This window comes from Thermobia domestica, chromosome 2, assembly GCF_964235325.1.
Source record: "Thermobia domestica chromosome 2, izTheDome1.hap1.1, whole genome shotgun sequence".
Lineage (NCBI taxonomy): Eukaryota > Metazoa > Arthropoda > Insecta > Zygentoma > Lepismatidae > Thermobia > Thermobia domestica.
This window is the reverse complement of record NC_137455.1, coordinates 284,447,400-284,471,251: the sequence shown is the minus strand read 5'-3', so window position 1 is coordinate 284,471,251 and position 23,852 is coordinate 284,447,400. Positions and strand designations below refer to the sequence as shown.

General features: G+C 33.7%; 1 protein-coding gene across 3 annotated transcripts in view; it reads left to right on the top strand.

Annotated features, from left to right (window-relative positions):
• The window catches only part of nAChRalpha4 (nicotinic acetylcholine receptor alpha4), a 903,209-nt gene that overhangs the window by 509,883 nt on the left and 369,474 nt on the right, over nucleotides 1-23,852 (top strand). The window contains exon 4 of one of the 3 annotated variants that reach the window (XM_081748799.1): nucleotides 5,366-5,546. In XM_081748799.1, coding sequence (XP_081604925.1) covers nucleotides 5,366-5,546 — 181 coding nt within the window. Of the gene's footprint in view, nucleotides 1-4,532; nucleotides 4,714-5,363; nucleotides 5,547-23,852 lie in introns of those variants that run through there. The other 2 variants (XM_081748797.1, XM_081748798.1) reach the window with 2 other exon arrangements.

Genomic DNA, 23,852 nt, shown 5'->3' with positions numbered 1-23,852 from the left:
CACCTTGTCCAGTACACAGACCACTTTAACTCACTGCAGAGGTTAATCACTCTCGGACCCTACACGCTTGTGTTACCTGTTTTGGCTACAGCATCGCTCCTTCTGCTCTCTGTCTAACATAGCAGCAATCGCCTGTTCAAGGTCGCGTAGACTATGTCTTGAGTAAGGTCTTGTGCGTGCTTAGCTACTGGATCTACAAGAGTACCACCACATAATCACTGGCAACCATAAATGAGTGTGCTGTTCAAAACAACGACAAACAAACCCACAACACATGCTCTCGGATTTGGGAGATATTTCACATTGTACGTACGCACACAAGATACATCGCGCGTCCACGTCATTGTGGGTCTGGGCTACCCTTGGCATAGACCCCAAGTTAATCCTGCAAAGGCGTCGGCGGTTGTTTGCAGGGCATGGTTTGCACGTACCCTCCCGGCATTCGCCTGGTGTGACTGGGGACATCCTCGTACCATCTGACTTTCACCTAGTAATGCGACCGTGTTGCTGCCAACGAGGACAAAATATGCCAACGTGTTTCCTCTGGATGTTTCTCCCAGTGCGCGCTTGTTTCAATGAAGGCACAACCAACCCTTGTTTCCACGTCAAATTTTGCAGGTGACTCCTTTGGAGATATTCACGATACGCCACTGGTGTCGCTACTATTTTTATTGCATTCTACACATACGATTTGGAAGTTCAATTGTTTGACAGGTCTGTGTACATTATTAGCTTAGATAGAGGTCTGCTACGGGTAGTCAGATACCAGTCTGCAACAACGCCTCTAGCGGCTAAATGGGAAAGGATATGACAAAGTTTGTCTTCTAAAAGTTGCATGACATTTAATGCCCTTTTGAACGATTCCAACAGTTATACCACTTCCCTTTTCAAATTTTGAAGTTGCCCCCCGTTGGAGGTATTCACGAGACGCCACTGGTCTCGCTACTATTTTTATTGCATTCTACACATACAATTTGGTAATGCAATTTTTTGTTTGAAGGCTCTACGTGCAGTATTAGCTGCGATATAGGCCTGGTACGTTCTTATTGAATCACCCTATATACATATAATCTAAAATGACCGATATTATAATAGAATCGGATCCATAGTTTTCGGGGTCGTTGAAACGAACAGTGATTTGCTGATGTCATTTATTTTCAAATTCAGGCCTGCAACTTGAGGAGGATATATATATATATATATATATATATATATATATATATATATATATATATATATCAGAAAGCGCTTCAGTAATAGTACTGACTAATAGAACAAACATATTAATATTTTAACCCAGCGATGCGGGTAACTGATGCTAGTGTTATATAATTTTTCCAATCACCAAAACCCTTGAACTATATTTATGTGCCATGACAATCATCTGCTTTAAATATAAAGCCCTGCTGGTTATTCTTTTACATATCTTTACAGTTTCTAAAAAGAGAAATTGAAATTTATAATTTAGTTTTAGAATCATATTATTGATTGATTAATTACAATTCAATCAAGATGTCAGCATAATGAATCAATGAATTACATAATTTAAAAACAACTAAATTTTACATCTGATTTTTTTTTAAAATGTAGATGTGTAAAAGAGTGATGGAATAGTGTTTTATATTTAAATTTACAGACTAAATATTACTATACTATACTGTACTATTACTAAATATTTAGTCCATATTTTAATTAATATCTTGTTAGTAAGTGCAACATATGTCCCCATAAGCGTTATGGTACCAAGTAAAACTGAAATGAAAGAAATTAAAAAAGAAATACTGCTGATGCTACTATTACTTGCAAATTTATGTCAGTTACGTCCAAGATCAAAGAAATTAAAAGCAAATATTTATAAAATATAATTCTGTTCACTAGACAAAACTTTTACTGCTAATAACGGAGATCAGAGACTAAACACTTCGAAATACTGTAATTGTTCATGTGATTTGCTCATTTTGTCTTCTTTTCTGGTAATGAAAAATTGAGTTACTTAAAGTATGCTCATTTTTAATAGAGGTCCTGATCTGCGTTTTTATTATAGTATTTGATAATTAAGAACACAGAACATTTGTCAGTGTTTTATTGTAATATTGTAACAATTATAAATTGTAAGTGAAAAATATCCTGGAATGTGAGAACTAGCCGGGACTTCCAATCCCATAGACAGTGGTGGAATGGGAAATGAGTTACTACTGATATTCTCGTATAGATTGACTGTATGTAAGAAGCACTCTTTTATAATCTCTTATACAATAATCCTATCATACTCTCTATTTTATCACAATAATGGCGTCTCTTTTACGGTACTCACTTGTCACGCACACGAACTGTAGTGAAGTAGAAAACGTTATGTATACGTGATTGAGAATTTTTTCCTTCCACAAGTCCATTGGTTAGCGCCGTTGTTGTATGGAGACCCGAGTTTGATTGTGGGTGGGAGAGCATTGAAATATCAATATATTTTACCTTAAGCTGTAGGTTCACGTCTTATATATACTCGGTACTAAGAAGGGAAGCTCAATTTCAACAAACAGCAACACCACTGTGCATTGTGTAATTTATCGCGCGATCAGACCAGAGTTGATTTAACATTTTAACTTCCAACATACTTTCTCACATCAAAATTCATCGTTAACTCATTGGTAGATCGTTCACCTCTGGTGTGTGGGGTTTCTGGTTCGATCTCAGCTCGCCCCAAGCGGTCTTTGTGATGGACAAACACCGTGTTCATGAGTTTTTTCGGGGTTCTCCTGTTTCCTCCTATTTTCATTCCACCATTTCATTCATTTCTCATCATCACTGTTTCCTTTAGGCTGACCAGTGTAACAGTGGAACGTGGGAAGTGAAAGATTTCGTTTCAATTTATTTCATTGCTGCTGTGCCATACCGGTTCATACCAATCCAATTTGACAATTAAATATATAAATAAATCAATAGGTAGGTAACGTATTTAAGGGAGGCAATGTCACACATACATTGCTGAAAAAGTGTGCAAAAAATACACAGAACAAAAATGAAGTTCAAAGTAATGCTTTAAAAAATCTGGGTACTCCTAGGTTTTAAGACTACAGAAATTGAACAATTTATAAAAATTTACAATATATGAATAGAATTATATTGTACTGTTGATATTGTACTACCGGCCCTTAACAACTGATGATCAGATAAAATTACAAGATCAAGTTTTCACAACAAGAACATGAGGCTCAATATCATGCTAGTAATATCGACACATCTATGAAACAATATAAAATGTGTGTGATATGTACACTTTCTGTTGGGAAGCCGATGAAAAGTAAGCAAAAAAGGGAAAGTGTAACTTAAAACAGTGTATTTTTGTTATGGAAATGTTTAAGAACATCCCTGAAAGGTTGGTTTATTCAATGATAATATCCAATGATGAACTTTTGTTTCTGTGATGATAAACCAATAAATGGTTTAAGTTAAAGAGAAAATTATTAGATTAGTTTTATATAAGAACTTGTAAGAGACAAAGATGATTTAAATCTGCAGAATACATATTTTCTACTTCAAGGAAGTAGGCAGCTGCTTTTAATAAATAGAATACAATCACATCTCTTGTCTTCACTACAAGAATCTGCGTTGCTTTAGTTTCCAATCAATATCTACAATTGATAACACTTATTGAACAGAAATAAGTTCACTTTATACAAATGATACATTCCATACGTATTCATAATATTCTTTATTTCTCTAATTATAAATGCTAATTTACACAAATTTAAAATTAGTTTATAACAAAATAGTTCATAAATGATGTATATGTAATTAATTGTATATATTTCTTGTATCCATATTTATAATTAATTAATATTACTTTTCAGATACGTATAACAAACATTTATTTAAAAATGTTCATTGAATTTAAAATTCTTAAATCTGCATTACAATAGAATATTAATTGTTTTATAACATAGAATACAAGGGTGGCCTGAAAGGATAACAAATATTTTAACATATGCTTATATAAAACAGAAAATTTAAATATTCCTTTAAGAGAAAAATCTTTACCTTACTTGAGCATATTTGATAATCAGAAGTTATAAATCACATTTCATTATACTATTTTGAAAAATAGATAAATATAATATTTTAATGATCTAAATTAATCACCACTTTCTCATTTGAAATTATTGTTATATATCAGATCATATTAGCTTTATGTTAAAAGTTATGTTAAACTCATTTATTCAAAGGCAAAATTTACGAAGTTCATTATGTCTTTTCTATGTTCATATAAATTGCAACATCACTTTATAACTATAAGAATACTCCTGCAAATATGAATACTGCTGCCTATATCTGTACCAGTAATTCAGCAGTTGTGCCTATTTACAAAACATCAATTACAGCCAAATATTGAAATCTTGCTAAGGCTATAATGTTATTTTTATTATATTCAAATCTAACAGCTATGCCTTATGATCATCCATGCACTATTTTTCAGCCCACCCTTGTATTACAATTTGCTGTAAGAAAGTGGTTGTCTGTCTCGTCTTGTATTACAGCGCGGACGGTAACTTCGAGGTGACTCTAGCTACTAAAGCTACTATCTATTACGACGGTCTAGTGGAATGGAAACCGCCCGCCATCTATAAATCATCTTGTGAAATAGATGTTGAGTATTTCCCCTTTGATGAACAGACCTGCGTTTTGAAATTTGGTAGTTGGACTTACGATGGGTTTAAGGTAAGTCCTAGACATGAAAGAATATACATTGTATCTTTTTTTGATATTATTTTTGCTATTTTTTCCTAATGGAACTGGCGGAAGTGTCATTTGGATGTAATTGATTTTAAACCCAAATCTATAGAAAACTTCTAACCAGTTAATATTTATAAGTTAACCCATTTTTCTCTTATTATGATTCGTGTATTACATTTTTAGGATAAAAAATATTCTCATATTCTCAAAGGTTCTTTAATAGATTCCTGTTTAAATATTTAAACGCTCCTGAAATCAATTTTTAGTCAAGGTTAGATTTTATTATTACTGGAGAAACTTTTTAATCTCTCAGTTTGAAGAGCTTAAATACTGGACTATATTTTTTGAGAATAGTACCTATAATTTTTATGTCATATGCATACAATTCTTCTACAAGAGATACCAGAAAAACATGTTTCACATACTATTTGAAATTTTAGACTTAAGCTAGGAGTAACATGTCAGATATCTTGGAACAAGAACTGTTAAGATTTGACTTGAAAGTGATTATCCAAATGACAAATCTAAAAGATCCTTAGCTTTCGTTCGTGCATTTCTCAACAATATTCTTTTTTATGTTTTCACAACATATTTCTTTATCTTTTACTTCTTATTATGGTATTCCTGGTTTTTCCAGTGCAGACGGGAATTACGAAGTGACTTTGATGACAAAAGCCACCGTGTACTACAATGGTATGGTAGTGTGGCAACCGCCGGCAGTTTATAAATCATCGTGTGCTATAGACGTTGAGTATTTTCCGTACGATGTCCAAACCTGCGTTTTGAAGCTAGGAAGTTGGACCTATGATGGTTTTAAGGTGAAACTAACAAGCTTTAGATGAATGAATCCTAACTTTTGTTTCTATTGAACAAAGTGGATTGGATGGATTGTCAGTGTTAGAGGAAAGATCTCCCTCCAACGGGAAAGGTATAAAATTAAGCAATCAGATAAAATTTTAAAATTTATAGAAAAAAAATTCATACACTATTATTAAAACGTTGAATCTTATAGAATAACCATGGATATTTAATACTGATTGAGAAAAGAGCTTCGTACAGTTACGTGAAAATAACTAAACAAAAACGATCTATGAAATAGTTAAATATAGCATTTTACTCCATTCAATATTATTGCAAATATTTTTTATAAGAAACTATTTTAATTATTAAGAACGAAAATGTTTTAATCCTCATAAACGTGTTTGATAAGTTAAAATTATAAACGCATCGGCTAATCACGACGTTTGCTTAGTGCAGTTTATGGTCAGTAAAACAAAATATATTTGCCTAACAGACGATTTTAACATTGAAATACAGCTGAACATAATCAAATAAAATAATGTATTTCGTTTAAGCTTTTGTTCAACTGAAATAAATACTACAACATTAAATTAACTTCTTATAATATTAAATATGTTATCACCTTCATTAAATTTCAATTATTATTGCACCATTTACGTTAGAGTGTGTAGAAGACATTTGAATGTGAATCAATTAATGATAAGCAAAATATAATTATAAATCATTACCCTAACGTGATATTCGTCTATGATAATATAAGCGTGTAGTTTTCCGTTACTGTGAAATGGTATACACTATTGAAAAATAAATTTTAAAACATTTATATCCTTAAATAATAATAAAAATACTAATAAACCATTTCATTTTTATAATATGCATGACTAGTAATTTTTTATTCAGTAGAATGCATGCGATAGGATTCTTTTTTCTATAAACGTGAGTATTTTATTATTTTCATACAATTTGGTAGTTATGTTTCTATTATAATAATTATGAATGTTGCCTTTAGCATTTTAGATTTAGTGTGCACAATTCATTTCAGTTCAACAGGAACATCTATTAGTTTATAATTATGAAAATCTGAATAGAGATTTTATTTTTTTTTCAATATAGTGACTACTTAGAAAAATTGCGTGCAAATATTAAGTGAAAATAAAATGGATCAATTCCAAACTTATTTTTAAAAATCTTGTAAATTTTTGGTAAATTTAACTCAGGAGCGTAATTAAATGAAGTCAACCTGAGGATTTGAATTTTCTTTAAGGTACTGTTGGTTTCATTTGGAATCATAAAAAAAGCCTGTTGCAAAAGACAAATTTCATCGCTAAAGCTATGAATCTTATATGCGTTAAAAACAAATATCCTCTAAAAAGTTGATGTAAGAATCACAAATAGTATATATTAAAGGATACATTTATAACTACTTTATAGTGTTCATTCCGGACAGAGGAAGGTGTTCTTCAAGGTATACCAGGATACGTTTTGAGTACATATTTTATTGGAAATAATTATTTCTTAAATTCTCATATTAAAAGTTTTAACATAATGTGGGTTGTTAAAGGTTCTGTCCTGTTAAATAAATACGTAGAGTAGAGCTTAGTTGAAACTCTAATACCTACATTTTATATGCATTTATACAGAATATATTTTTACTACGTCTTAGTTGAAACTCTAATGCCTACATTTTATATGCATTCATACAGAAAATATGTTTACTTCGTATGTCTTTTTCAAACTATCACTTTTTTATAAATGCCGTTTTCTGACACTTCTTTTCATTTCATAATTGTCAATTTTTATAAAACTTATAATGATGACGCTGATGAATACAATGAAGACCATACAAGTGTTTTCTTGTATGTATAGAGGATGTTATAAGCATTTAACTTTCTACATATTCAACTTTTATATAAACCAACAAAATAACTATATCAGACGACTAACATTCTTCTATGCATTTATAGCAACATTTTTAGTTTTGAAACAAAGGAAAATAGTACAGCTTTTTTCTGCCAACCAAATAACAGTACACCACTAGAAAAGAACATTGCAAATAGCTTCTTGATCAACTAAATTTCGTCGAAATACGAGAAGGAAGGCTTATCTCAATTTCCCTATGTCTCAAAGAAAATTATTGTTGAACATTACCATCTTCCAATGGCTCCTCATCTTGACGATTACAACTAAAATAAATTATTATTATAATTTTAAACACCTTTATTACACAGTAATTTTGTGTTATGATGAAAGCAGAATGTTCGTCAAGTGACATTCCCTTGATTAGAGATTGGATGTACCCATTTAAAAGTTAATTTACTTCAACAAACTACAAATGTACTTTGTCGTTACATGTGGTACAATATAATCGTCCCAGAACTTCATTTTCCTAAAATACTCATAAAATTCTGTGTAGGAATATAATATCTATTTATGGAAATTGCTACAAGTATTAGTAATAGAACAGAAATAGGACACTTATCTACAGATTTGATTATAGTCATCTGAAGATGTTTCCTACTTTTAGCGTATTTAGGTTAGGCCTACAACATATTTCATTTCTGACTAGGCTCGGCCTAATTTTTCTGTAAGAAATATAAATTCTCTGAAGCAGTTATCTATCAATTCTATGGGAATAAGAAATATCAATTCTATGGGAAACCCTTCAGAGTGCATTATGTGTATTATTGGATTTGTGTATGAATAGGAGTGAGAAGCCTAAAACGAAACAATATTGTTAATGGAATCATTAGTACGAAGACAAGTAACATTGTAATAGGTGTAAAACTTACCAGAAAACAATGATAATAATATAAACATATCTCTGATATAACAATAGGATGAAGGCCACATAGCAAAGGTACTTCTAGGATTTTCTTACCTGACAATACGTTAAGAAGTGACGGGATGTTGTCATACCGTAACATTCTGTACCTTGCGATGATGAAACGCCATCCGACGCCCGAAGGGAAGTGTGAGCTTGTCTTAACACTCCGGCCCCGACAATAAAGATTTCGATATATTTCCATTCGCTATTGAAGTTCTTTTCATCTAGACGAGTAGATATACCTGATTGGTTGGTCTCGACCCATCGCGCTAATGGATGCCTCCATGTTCGGAATGATTGAGTTGTAACACTTTTGAGAATTTGGACTCAAGCAATAACTATCCAGGCTACAACTAAGAGATAGATTACAGAGATAGGGAGCTGACCTTTAATTTAGGGTACCCATTCAAAATCCTGAGAGTAAACGATGCTACCTAACATGTCCTGAAGTGTATGTTTAATTATTATTTATAGCTATTTTTGGAACGTTGTTAAGAACCAACAATATTCGAGAATATAAGAATTAACCAAAAAGGAGGCAATTTTTACATACACTTTTATTAATAAGAATAAAACTACTATTGTTTTTATATAAAATATTACCAACAAAAATAATTTAGTTTCATATGCTTAATAAGTTTCCCTACTAAAATCATCCTTCCACTATTGAAGAAATCATTCTTGAAAGATTGTAGCAAATTTTATATAAATACACATATTGCATTTACAACACAACAAATCAACCATATCATCTAGTCTCTTATACTTCATATTAACATTTAACAGATTTGTTTCTTGTGTCTTGATTCTAAATGGCAGTTAGCAAAACTTTCAATAACATTTGGAAATGTCCAGCCCCTTGTTTTGATGGCCAATAGCTCGAGAACCAAAGATCTGCACAGAAAAATATTTCAGTGCTTACTCTTATCCCATGCTAAGTTTGGTCAAGGTTGGATGAGTTCTGTATATTGCGTATGTTATAGAGATGCTCATCAATTTAATGAAAACTCTTAAAGAGTACAACTTACCAGATTAATGAGGAGTTAGACCACATTTCGCTCTCAGAATAGTCTGATGAAACTTGCAATTGAGTACCGTGGGACATCGTGAATAGTAGCATGTGGAATATTACACCATTTCACCTAAAGTGCATCATTCACTTCCGTAAGAGCGAGTGGAGGCGGAATTCTGTACAGATTCATGTTTCCAAAATGGTTAACAGATATTCAATTGTGTTTATGTTCGGGAATTAGATAGACAAGAAAAGGTGTTCAACCTCATCTCGACGTTCCTCAAACCACATTGCAACAGCTACAGCTGTGCGAATGAGGTCAATATCATTCTGTAATACGGCTTCATTGCCCGAAAATAACATCTAAACCATATGATGCAAATTGATCTTTAAAATTACGACATAAAATGATAAGCGTAAGCGCAAGACCCACTGAAAACCGAGATATTGCAGCAAACAGAATCATAGAACCACCATATTTCATGGTTGCATAAAGAAACTGCGGTACATACGTTTCTTGGAGTCTATCACACATAAATACTACCCATGTTTGAAGTAAGGAAAACGATGGCTCATGAAACTATACCGCACGTTTCCAGTCATCAGCTATCCATGTGACATATTGACAGCATCACTAGCATCATCATGTTAAAGTGTGATTATCCTTTACTAGTGGCTTCGCCCGTACAACCAGACTCATTATGCCTATGTCATGTACCTCACGGCTGACTGTGATTGATTATCGGCACATACTGTAGAAGATGCTACATCAGTTCCTCCATCATTTGCATCGCAGTCGCACGACGGTTGTGAGTAACAATCTACTTTAATGCGAGACGGAATCTGTTACTGCAGATTTTGTTCCGATCACTTTCTCTTCGTCGATGAGGTTTTGCCGTGAGTTATGTAGACCATCATCACCTTGGACATTGTTCCTCATGATATATTTAATATATTTCCCACTTTTGTCATGGTCGCTTCAAATTAATCAGCGTCCACAATTTGCCCTCTTAGGAACGCAGAGACGTCGTCCATTTTACATTATCAAGGTTTGCTTAGTTCACTGTACACTGGAGTTCTACAGTTCTTCACTAGACTACACAATGGCGTTCTACTGTTCCTCATGTAGTGTGGAATTTGCCCTAACTCACCACCTCAAACAGTCTGACACTGAGGTCGCCGCCTGACTGTTACTAACCAAGGCATCTGACGTGTTTCTAGCTCCAGATTTTATCGATTAAATTAATAAATTTCTGTAGTCGTACAGTTCCTTAGTGCAAGTTTCAGTTTCGACGTGAACAAATGTCTGCACAGGAAAATATTTTACATGCATCCTAAGCAAGTCAAAGTCTACCTCTACACCCCGTCTCATATAGCCTTGCTGCTGAAATTGGCGTTAAATTTAAAACCAACTCAACTCAAAGCTACCTCTATACCAACTATAGTCAGGAATCGATGTGTTCTGTAGATCGTGTACTATCTTTGGGATTGATTTAATTTGAAAACAAAAAATCAAACGAAGAACAGAAATTTGACTATTTTGCACTGTAATTCCAAGGTTTCGTTGGCTCTTAAGAAATAAACAAATAAAGATTTTACAAAAATATTTTGCTTAAGGAGAACTATTTCTTAGCAAGTTGGACAGAACCTTATCAAACCATGGTAACGTGTGACCTTTACCTGAACTTGACCTGAAGCACTTAAGATCCAACTGGTAAAATTAGTTCCTATCACAATAAGTAACTAACTCTATGGCCTATGGAGCCCGGAGGTTCAATACCGCGTTCACAAAAGCTCTCCACTGACGTCTATCCTTAGCCATCTGGATCCAGTTTCTATTTCTGCGAGGTCCATCTTAATATTGTCCTCCCATCTGCTCCCAGGTCTACCTAATGGTCGTTTTCCGATTGGTCTTCCAGTTAAGTCTTTGAAAGCGTTTTCTACCACAATACCTTATATAATTTCTTTTTCTCAAATGAATACATATTGTATTTTAATGAATTAGTCTATAGTGGCAGTTTCACAAATAATTGAATTTAGCAATTTATTGACGTTCATAAATCATACAATTTTCTATGTAATTACCATCCTTTTTAATATACTTTTCCAACTGTTCGACAATCTTCGTTTTTAAGATTTAGATCGGATGATAACTTAAACATACATTACCTTCAACACTGAACACGTTTCTACATATTGGAAGACGTAGCAACTCAGTAGGAGAGTGCACCTGTGATGCAACAGTCCCTTGGTTCGATCATAAGCTACACGAGTTTCTGGTGTACAACATAGTGTCGATCGATTTTCTCGTGGTTAGAGACCTTAATAGTGAAGCATAAAACAGCAGTTTCCACTTTACGTTCATTAACCAACTGCTTAAGCATTCTTGAAATCTTGCCATCTATTAATATGCGTTTCTTCCATTCACACAGCTTAGCTAAATTTCTAAATTATTCCGTTGATATATTTTCCCATAGTTAGGCAATATGTCTTAAAGTCTCATCCGTACAAAATCTTAAAAAAGAAAGTAAAACTTAATTTCTGATAAGTTGAAACGTGTGCAAGGGTGAATGATGTATATATCTGGCTTCATAACCAGCTAAAAAAAAAGTTTTGTTTTCTATCTTGAAAAATACAAAAGTTCATTAAACAATGAAAAACTTGCACTAATTTTTTTTTTCTGAATAGAAGGAAGAATCCATATGAACCAGGGCGGACTTCTGTGGGGGCGGTGGGCTGTAACAGTGCTATTTAGAGATACTTTTAAGAGCTACCAACTCTGGGATTGGTTTTATTTATATATATAAAATAAGAAAGTTTACTATTCTGGGGGTAAGGGGGCAATCGCCCCTGATATGAACGTGTATGCGTTGTTTTCGTCTCAACAAATAGAATTTGTCCTTACCTATTGAATTGGTCTTTTCGTTACAAATCGAACTTCTTAGCATTATATACTATTCTTTCTGTTAAAGAACAAGTATCGTTTTGTTGAAATCCAGTAAACTGAGTTCAAAATTATTTCTTCGCGAAGACACTATGGATCGTTTTATGTTGGTTAAGGGTTATAAATTCCTTGGAAAACTCTAGAGTTGCAAGAAAATAGTGAACGAACATAACACATAGAATATTGCCAATAAATTGCATTCAAATAGATAAAATTCAGTTCTCTTGGGTACAAACTTACTATCTATATGTTTAGAACGATGTACTGAGTTTTACCCGTCTCATTTAGTCTACACATCAGATGTTGATTTCTGATTACAGATTTAGTGTTTCTCATAAAAAGAATATTAATTGTATCTTTTTTAATCAAGCTTTTAACAAAGATATATGAATGGTATGAACGTATTTTTTCTTACGTGTAACACTACAAATCGAAAGCTCTTCTCTAATAAATGCGTCTTACTATTTGGAAAGTTTCAATAAAACTTAAGTTTCATACTTTAAGATACATGTTAAAACCTTAATCCATTACAATCTTTGAACTCGCAATTTACTCACAATATAAAATGTGAGAAGGGGGCACGGTGGGTCAGTGGTAGAGCGCTTATCTCTGATGCGTTGGGTCTCTGGTTCGATCCACGGACAATATAAGTTTGTGATGGACAACATCGTTCTGTAGGTTTTCTCGGGGTAGTCCCGTTTCTTTACACATTCACAGATTCTTCCATCATCATTCGGTTACGTTATTCATTCGTCACCCATAGCCTAAAAGATATAATAGTGAGACATTAAAGTCAAAGATTTTATTCCATTTCGTATAAAACATGAGTTTATTCCAACGTTTTTAACAGGCTTGCAAAATCAAAATTCAAAATAAAATCCTATTTAATAATATTTAATTGACAGGTATCTTAAATTTAATTTATTCTGTAAATTACTCCGTTCAATCGAACTTGAATCCATCTGCACTGAAAATAGGTATGGTATTCATTTGGATTTTATTTTTTACAAAAAATCAGTAATGCAACATAACAGTTGTTCAGATTAGTATTTTGGAATATTCTGTTCGTACACAGTCTACTTTGTCTACATCAACGAAGACTGAAGATATGAAAACTACGAACGTATTGAATACACTTCAGCAACTTTCGTGTTGAAGAAAAAAAGCACATACCAACACATTATACCAGCTACTGGATTATCAAAGAAACCTTCTCTGTTAGTCTAGTGACTAGCGTGTGTGTCGTTGGTCCACGTGGTCCAGGGGTCGATTGAGTCCTGATGGGAGAGCCCACAAAAATAAATTTCATAATCATACACTTTCATTAATTATCCGTCTCCTTTACCCTTAAGAGCATGACCATCGGACCTAAACTTAAATATATATATATAATGTCAGAAGATATTACCGTAAATTCATAAAGATATCACCATCATTGATATTACCATTCAGAAAATATTACCACCATTGATATTACCATTCAAAAGATATTACCATCATTGATAAAATTCAAGTTGAACTTAGGAAATTTTCAAATCTCTTTCAGAATTATTGTTTATTCATTTAAAAGCCTTTTTATTATTATTATTTATTCTATTCAACAGTTCGTCCCCGTTGGTAGATTTCATTATATTATGTATATGCTTACACTTGTTTGTGATAAACTTTAACCAGATTTGTATACTGGTATCCTTTATACTAATATATAGCCATAGCTGTGCAAAAGCTATATTAGAGATGACCAAATTCATACGAATATTTCATTGATCTCTAAATTTCTCGAAAAATTGTAAATTGTAGCAAACTGTTAATCATACAACTTGTCTTAAACATAACTTGTAATGGAAATAGAAGATGTACAATTTTTTGTACATGTTGGCACAGTACAATACCTTGACTACAAAACATGAATAGGCTCATTCTTCAGAAATCAATAAATTGAAAGATTTAAGACACTATAATATTTGGATAAACATTTAGGAATACAGATGGACTATGGAAATTAACTTAGATAATTTAGTAAACGCCACGGGTGATAAATTGAGGCAGACAAAGATTTGTACTGAATAATATATATAAAAAAAACATATTGGCCAAAATCTAAAGACAGACATTGTACCCGGATGGCATAATAATTGTAGTACAAATTGTTGCGGTAGCGGTATGAAAATATTTATTTTTTGTAGGTAGTGTCTAATTCTGATTTTAATTGATATATTTATTTGAGGGGGGGGGAGTTAATAGAGACATCAGCAGTAAAATTATTTAGCACCGTCGTGATATATATACTATTACAATAATGCTAGTCTGACTCTCTTAGTAAAACGAGACACTAAGGAGATTACGTTGTACAAAGCATAAGCAATACATCAGGAAATCAAAAACAAAAAAAAACAAAGAAAACAATAAATAACATAACAAAACAACTAATAAAAACAAACGAAACTAAATAATCTTTAAAATAAACAAGATAAAATGTTAAATGAAATACCCAGATACGAAATTTTGACAGTTAGAAAGGTATATTAAACAAAAGATAATCAAAAGTACACGAAACTTTCGTAAAACTAAAGAACAACTATGTAAACAGTATAACGGCATCAAATAAGAAATAAACAGCGCCTAAGTAAAATGTCAGAAAACGTTGAAAATATCAACACTGCGATAAAATGAAAGAGCAATTGTTGGAACACGATCATTATCTCCCACGACACGACTGAAGTTGTTCGACAGTAAAATGTTCTCTGAACCTGACACGGGAAGGTCCCACAAGTTGTCGCTCAAATCTGATTGCCACATAGCACATCTGATAGATTACCATGAGAAATGAAAATTAGCAAAATTTAAGGCGCTATAGACTAGAAGGATAGGAGCTATGGGGCTTCAAAATTTAAATATCCAAAACATTATATTATGGAAATAAAATATATTATATATGATATTATATATGTACGTTTAAAGTAAATATCTTTAAAACCGTTAAAGCAATCAAAATAAAAGTTGCACAATATAATGAGAACTAAATGCACTATCGGAAACCACAAATAGTGTCTCATAGGTGAAGCAGTGTTGCCAATTCAGCATACACAAGTGTGCAAAGATTTAAAGTGCACTATTATCACTAAACCTAATAATGAAGTGTAGTGGTACAGTGTTGGACACTGTTGGAGCTATGTGTGCTGAAAATGTACAATGGAAAAGTCTGATATGTAGCAACGAATGGTAATAAAGGAATCTGGTCTCATACTATGAATTTAGTTCAAATGCATAACACCGATAGTATAAAACAGCAAAATGTCAGCAGTGTCACAAAATATTGACGCATTTGAAAAACGAAATTGATTGATGTCATTTTTACGTTCTGTGTAAGCTCCGAAGCTATATAGGACGGAACCTATAGTATAAAGTGTGATGCGAACCACCATGAAGGAGAAATATAACAATGAAATATAAGGTGAAAAGTACAACAATAACATGTCCGAGGCGGGATTCGAACCCGCGATCCCTAATGTGTCGGCTGTCTAGCCCTCTAGACCACACGGCTATCTTGACCGACTAAAAACGAAATGAGGTAGTAATAAAATAATTATATTTCCAATGTGAATATGGTAATATTACAGTGTATAAAAATAATCATATGGTATGTAGGAGCGGAAGTAAAAGGATACGTCACTTAACACGAAAGACATAAACCAAGAAAGTCCTCTTCCAAATATTGATAGATAATTTGGAGAGCCAGTTTAAAGAATTAGAAAACAAGCGTTTCTTTCCCCCCGTGTATAATTTTGTTTTCGCGAGTTGTGTGCTTATTCACCGGGGTTACAGAAGTGTAATGCAAAATGCCCTCATATTTTCCTAATGCATTCTTTTATTACCATCTATCGCCACATATCAGACTTCTCCATTAAACATTTTCAGTACACATAGCCACAACAGTGTGCAGCACTTTACCACTATACTTCACTGTTATATGTACATAGTTCCATGATATAATTTTTCGGATATCCAAATGTTGAAGCCCCATATCTCCTATCCTTCTGGTTCATTGCACCTTAAATTTTGCTCATTTTTATTTGTCATGATGCTCTATCAGATGTGCTATGTGGAAATCAGATTTGAGCAACCGGTGGGACCTTCCCGTGTGAGTATTTCAGACATTCTTCAGTGGGTATATAAAGTCTTGAATAAAATCTGACTAATGATACTAATCCCACTTTTAGCAATAAATCTTGTCTCATATAGTACCAGTATTGCCTATACAATTCAACTCTAATGAATCAGCTGTCAACTACAATACTATTTTTGTAATATTTTTGTTGAATTAGTGTTATTTAATCTCACATACCAGATAACACACGATATAGCAGTAAGATATATTTAATCGGTTTGAAATTCAAATTTGGCTATTTCTCATTTATTATCCGTTACATTCGTGTCTGACTCATGTGTTCAACACAGGAAATCATACACATTTTCTTAATACTCTTCACCATCATCATCAAGGCGCAATTCTCTGTGTAATTTGATGTTTTTCTCCTTTCAAGATCTTACCCTATGCTATTTTAAAATTTCTGCTCCTATTCTCCTTCAGCCTACATATTTTAACTCTTTTGTGGAGCACTTTTCTCTAGATGTGATAGGACGATACCTCTCCCAAGTTACGCATCACGCTCAAAAAATCATTTTTGAGCGCAATTCTCATTTCTCTAGTGAAAAAGTTTCGTGGCTGTAATGGATATAACGCTTCACAGTGGAGCAATTAAGAATATATTTAGGTTCTTTTGAGGGAAGTATACTTCTTGTTGCCCACGAAAGGATTAAAGAAAAGTTGGTACCATTACTTATAAGAATGGTTGTAATAAAACAACAAAAATGTTTAAAGTATTCTTTCGTGGGTAATTCCTAAGCTGTGTGGGGAAAACATTCTTGGGAGGTTGAAACTTTATGCATTTGCTTTACAAAATTATGTTTCGGAATATGTTCTTTGAGTACAAAAATAACTGAAAAGAAAACAAAATACTGTATTGAGTCCCAACTCAAAATTGTGTGCTGTTTAAAACATTTTCGGTATACCGCGTAATCAGAGGTGGTATTTTATCCCTTGTTCCGCGTAGAAACCCATGACTATGACTATGAGGGAAATTGTTTCACCATGTTATATGTGACGTAACAGTGCACAATTTTGAGTAAAGATAATTTCAGAAGTATTTTTTTTTTGGTCAATATTCAAGGCAAGATCTAGAATTTTAAGATTGGCTTTAGTCTCGTCTTAATATCGTCTCGAAATACAAGTTTCTGTCTCGTTTCGTCTCGATCTCAGTTTCGGTACCATCCTAAGTATATGATTATTATTATTATTATTATTATTATTATTATTATTATTATTATTATTATTATTATTATTACACTATCTGGTATCTGTTACACCCTACCCTGATTCTCCTGTAGTTAACAAACCCTGCAAAGTAAGTGAATTTGTAAAATATGTCTATAACACAGGATGAAGGATTATATTTTCTTTTCTATTGTGCACTCATTCTTCATTAATTGGTAACACTAACGAATGATCTTCCTTAGCTTGAGCGATTTGCTCGTTTCTGCGGAAAATTGGGAAGTAATTCGAGTGATTTTATATACAGAGACGACAGAAACAGCTCGAACATTCATTCACTAAAAAGAGCCAAGTGACGTTATGAGCTATGAATGAACCACAGCGAATGAATTGCTTAAATTATTTCTAGCTATCTGTTTCTTCTTTTTCTGTCCCGAGATGCGTTATATTACAGTACAAAAAGTGCATAATGCATTTAACTCTCACTAGCCAGTAGTACTGAACGAAAAGCAGAAATCCAGAATTGAGATCATTGTTTGTTGTGCTCCAGCAGTTCTCGTATCATAGGAAACTCCTAGCAAATTGTTCGAGCTATTTTCCACCAATGAGAAGCAAAGAAGGCATCGTGTGATACTAAGACTGAATTATTCTATGACTTTCGGGGTGATGAGAGCCGAGCGCTCATGTAATTTTACATTGTGGTGTGGTTTACTTTTTCTTTAATACAAATAAAAGATTCGTCTTCCTAAAACCAAACTAATTGACTTTGAGTATTGCGAAAAATATAACTGGAGGCTTCATAAGTTTGTTTACACATCCATTTCAAAATGTATCTTCTGTTAGTAAGGAAATCGAACCACTCGAACACTTCGAGCGATAAAAATAATCGAGCAATTCGAGTATTTTCGTTCGATTATGCCCATCTCTAATGGAAGGTTAGTTGACCATTGACTTGCCCCAATACAGATACGTTCTGCACACTTAGTAATCACAATTCATCCAACGTCGAAAGGAAATGGAGGTATCGAAGAAGCTCGTTCTCAATTGTTTGCTGTATGACTTCAACGTGAGCCTGTCAGTAACAGCACCAAGTTGTCGAATACGCCGGACATTTCATGAGAATTCCGTGAGTGGGCATTGCGTAGCTGTAGGAACGTTAACAAAGGATGCTGGTTGTCGATAGAGATTATGCCGAGACCTAATACTGAGTACCATGTTCGCTGTATGTCTGTTTCTGACGACCCAAACCATAAGAACTTTTTTTTAGTTGCCTTGTATTATAGGAGCCTCATCAATGCACGTGTAGTAGTTTTAAATTGTTCCAAGAATAAAGTAACCCCAAAGACTAAACATTTTTTTTGTCTTGAAGTTTGTCCATTTTGAACACCGAAGCTAAACAAGTATATGATAATAAAACCTATATATGTATTTTAACCGATCTGCTTTCACTAGGAAGGAATCCAAGATCTAGTGGATTAATAATACTCGAGCTAGTGAATCGCGTCTCGAAATGAATTTTCTCAATAGAAGAATTACATGAAGAATTTTTAGTGTCTGTAGTTAAGTTCCCATCACTTGCGATTCTCCTCCTGTATCAAATTTCATTCTTAAACTACAGCTGGTTTCCATGTACGATTAAAACAAGAAAAAAGAGCGTTCAACACACTTTCTTTTATCTCAATAATACCTCATTCTCTCACTCCCTTCTACAATAACATTCTCTATCAAAACGTATAGTGGATGTATCGACTACGGTTTGCGAGGTTAAATTATTGTGTGCTGGTACGAGGAAGGGATATGAGCCATATAGCGTATATAATGGCTCCCGTTCCGACAAAAGACAGTGATATCACGTGGTTCTGTATCAAAAGCCAACTGCTCTTCTATTGCTAGCTATAGTTACTGTTAAATATTGGCAGGTGTCAGAGAGATCAAAAGAGCAATCCAGGATACCGTGTAATCTCCGCTTATCGGCATATCTACCACCCAGAGAGTGCAGATAAAGAGAATGGAATTTCGACATTTTGTAATGAAAGAAAAGCTTTATCTACTTTCTCTTCTTTCTCTCAATAGCCTTTTGTGGCGACGTTCTCTTCCAGTTGCAACATTTCATCACGTAGCTCTCGTTTCCCTGCAATAGAAAAAGAGTCATTTCTGCTAATTACACATAATTATCCATTCAAACTCCTATAGATTCTTTTAAATCTGTTAAATTGGTTGCTCAGGGAAAAATGCTCCACATTTACATTAAAAGTGCTTAACATTCACATTGTTCACATTAAAAGTAAACAGGCATATAAAATGTTAAATGTAACTCTGATACTGACAGGGTTAGAAGAAAGCACAAACACATTTGAAATCAGCACAGCAATAGAGAGATAATGTAGAGGTAATTCATAATTTATATATATATATGGGGGAGGATGGGTCGGTGAATGTATGTGCGTATGTTTGTAATGTATATTAAACAAATAAAATATTTATGATTACAAATACCGTATCTTACGATCTTTCAAGAATCTTTGCTTCTGCTGTTTTATGGATTTCTTTAGTTCCTTTTATAGGATAGTAGTTATATATTTAACGTGTATGCGTATCTCTAATAAAAATTACATAATATTATAAGAGTTGATAAGCCGCGTATAACGATAGTGTAGGTGAGGGTGATGTACCTACGGCCGGTTGTACCTACGGCCAGTGCTCATTAAAATTCGTGTGTTGTCGAGAAAGATCGAGAATTGGTCAGAGAACATTCCGTTCCGAGCCCTTCAGTTCCATACGTGTTCGTGTTCCGAGATCTTGGTCTGGTAAATATCTGTTTATTTTTTATGTTTTCGCGAGGCTAAAGTAAAAATATGTGAATACAAACTGTATTTTTCCTCTTCTCTACAGTGTATGTAAAAGTAACAACAATTCCTTATAACTATTGGTATTGATTCTATTGATTGATTCCCGATTTTTATTTCGATGAAGCCACGTTGGGTTTGTCACCGACAACCGGTAAAGATGGCAAAGTGCAGTACCTACGCTCATTGAATCAGTTGTACCTACGGCCGCAACACTAAGGCCTGAGAACAAGTAACAAATGACAATGAAGCAGTACTATCCTCGAAGAACAAGGATAAACAGCATTTAGAACCAGAAATGGGTATAAATCAGCAGGAGGCTCATATCTCGGAAGCCACCATCAGCCTGGAGGTCCATCAGTATCTTTGCTGATATCGCCAGAAGCTTTGAGGCCTTATCCCAAGGCCCCTCACCGAGAAACGAATTGGTGAGTGCGACAGAAAGGCAGATCAAGGATTCTGACAAGCTCATAAAAGAGTAAGAAACTAGAAAAAGCCTATCAAGAAAAACAGAAAAAGTTTCTGAAGAGAACTTGAAAAGGAACACCACCAAAACTAGTAAATAAACAGATGCCTAAACGGGCCTTGACATTCACGAGTTGATATCTTAAAAAGCTGCCATAACCAAAAGTTGGATCCGCTGCACGTCAATCCCATCTTCTCTCGTTTTCAGTTGGTTCAGCGATTTCAACTTGGGTTAAAAATGAAAATTACAGCTTTCAGACAAATGTGTGCGATTAACGAGCATAACCCTTAACTTTTGCTCAAAGATTTGTTTCCTTTACTACCTCTTTACTAACAAAAATAAGACGTTATTTGGGGCCTATTCTTGCACTATATTTTCCAATTTCAACCTATGTGTGGGTACAAATAATAGGTGACCGTAGGTACAACGGGCTGTTGTACCTCCTGCCAATAAAGGGGTCTTGGGAAAATAAAAAATATTCTTATTTAACGACATCATTTTGAACTAGACACAAATTTTGTGTATTCAAGACACCTCTAACTGTGTGCCTAAATTTTATATTTGCGAAAAAATGCATTAGAGGGATCAACAAACATTCAAATCCAAATTTTGGCGTAGGTACGGCAGCCTCCCCATCAATTTTTAAGTTCCTTGCAATTTTCTTTTTTAGCTTACTATAAAATTTATAATTCCCTGATACTTAATAATACAGTTTTCTAGGCTTTAATGCTTGAATGTAATGTGAGGACGACATTTATTCATCATTTATTGGACAGATCGATATCTTAAGTTACATATACATACACTGCAGGTAATAGATACTGTATATAGGTAATATATATATATATATATATATATATATATATATATATATATATATATACTTAATAGATAGTGTATATAGGTAATATATATACACTATTGGTAACAGATAATGTATATAGATAATATATACGCTATAGGTAAACAAATGTATAATGTTGCAGAGTGTTAACTTTAATTAAGACTATGCAGCCCTAACGTACCAGAGCCAAACGTTGCGCTCCCAGCGGGGTACCACGTTATGTATGAAAATAGAAAATTCCAGTTTCCTTCACTTTCCTTTGAAAAATTAAACTTTTTAAAAGAAATATTTCAAAGGTAAAATTACTTTGTTTTTGTATGTACTCACACTTGGAGTAGTAAATGAGTTTAGTTGAATAAAACGCAAATCACATGTTAATAGATTCTACAGCCTGTCCTGTACTCTTGACCTGTTTCCTTCTATATTGAAGAAAGTTCTTTTCCTTTCTTTCTGTCGGTAAAAGAAAAACAAAAGGATAACTTGTTTTATCATAATGTGTTTACACTAATGTGTTACATGGTATGAAAACACATAAACACTAAAAAATAAAACACAAACATCGTTTAAACTCGTTCTCTGGTTAGTAAGTGGCGTAACACTGCTGCTCTGATCAGTACAAACTCATTTCCGATGGTTTGACCAGAAAGTTAAGGAAACTTTATAATGAGAAACCTTCAAGTATCGATCCTATCAAATTACTTGTACAATATATTACTAGTATTGTATATTACCAAGGGTTTATAGATTGTTCATTTAACTGAAATATTTTAAATAGTAAGTTATGTATTGAAACGAAATAAGTTTTTTTTTAAAAAAAACGAAAATACATTTATTTAAAAGATCCACAGTTTCTACTTGATAATAAAAATAACGATTATTTCACTTTGAATACTTTATGATTGTCACTGTCATTATTTATCAGGCCTTGAACATTACAAGATAATAAGTTTTCTCTTCCTCCCTTCACGCACAAAATCTACGCTGAAAGTTGCGTTGCAAATACTTCATTATCTCTAAAATGTCTTACGTTAGTCAAGAAACCAGACGTAAAGGTCAAACCCGGAATATAGTAGATAAAGCAAAAATAACTAGTGTTGCCACGAGTCGAAACGGAACACTTTTTGACGATACACGAGACGAGACGAGACGTCTCGTGAAATATCCCGTCTCATCTCGTGTCTCGAAAATGCAAACGTTGGAGGGAAAGGCCAAGATTGACGTTGTCAGTGGTCATATAGATTGAAAAATGAAAATCTCCTTTGTGAGAAAACATGTTGAAAAGCCTTCATAGAAAAGTGTCCTCTGTCTATTGAATGAAACAATCGTGTTACATGAGCTTCCAGGAATATCATCCTTAATGTCTTGTCCCAAATTCCCCTTGCTGTAAACTGAGGAATTTCCTATTTTTTATTTTTTTCATTTCTGGCTGGAATAGTGAAAACAAAACAGACAGGGTAGATTTTTGCAAGCTCAAGAAATCGAACTACCACCACCACATTCAATTTGAAAACTGGGTATACTCTTCACAAGCTGTAGTTGAAAGTTCTGGTTGAGGTTGCGGAAGAGAATAGACTACAGTCGTCTTTATTCTCTCGTGGCTGTATTCTTTTTAATAAATGCACCGAAAACGGCAATTGAAGCACGTCATCTTGCAACTAAAATTTTGTCTCCCCTCTCTCTCTCTCTTTCTCTCTCTCTCCCGCGTGCACACACACACACACACTTACACACATACTTTTACTATTTTACCAATCGCTAGCTTAGGGGCATCTGCAATATACAGCAGTCATATTGTAAAATTCAGCTCTTCGTTTGGAAGCCGGGCGAAGGACAAAGAAAGCCAAGATATTGTCGACGAACCCTTCAAATTGTTGTTTGGACTCAGTAAATTTATGACACTAACGATAACACTGTAGGTGAAAATTGTTTTGTTACGCGGAAATGCTGGATCTGACCAGAGTGCGAAATTGCCCTCTGCTTACATGTTGATAGGAGGGGAATACTTTCCTTTCCTAGTGAATAATATTAATTAGAACCCGAATTATCTTCAGAAAC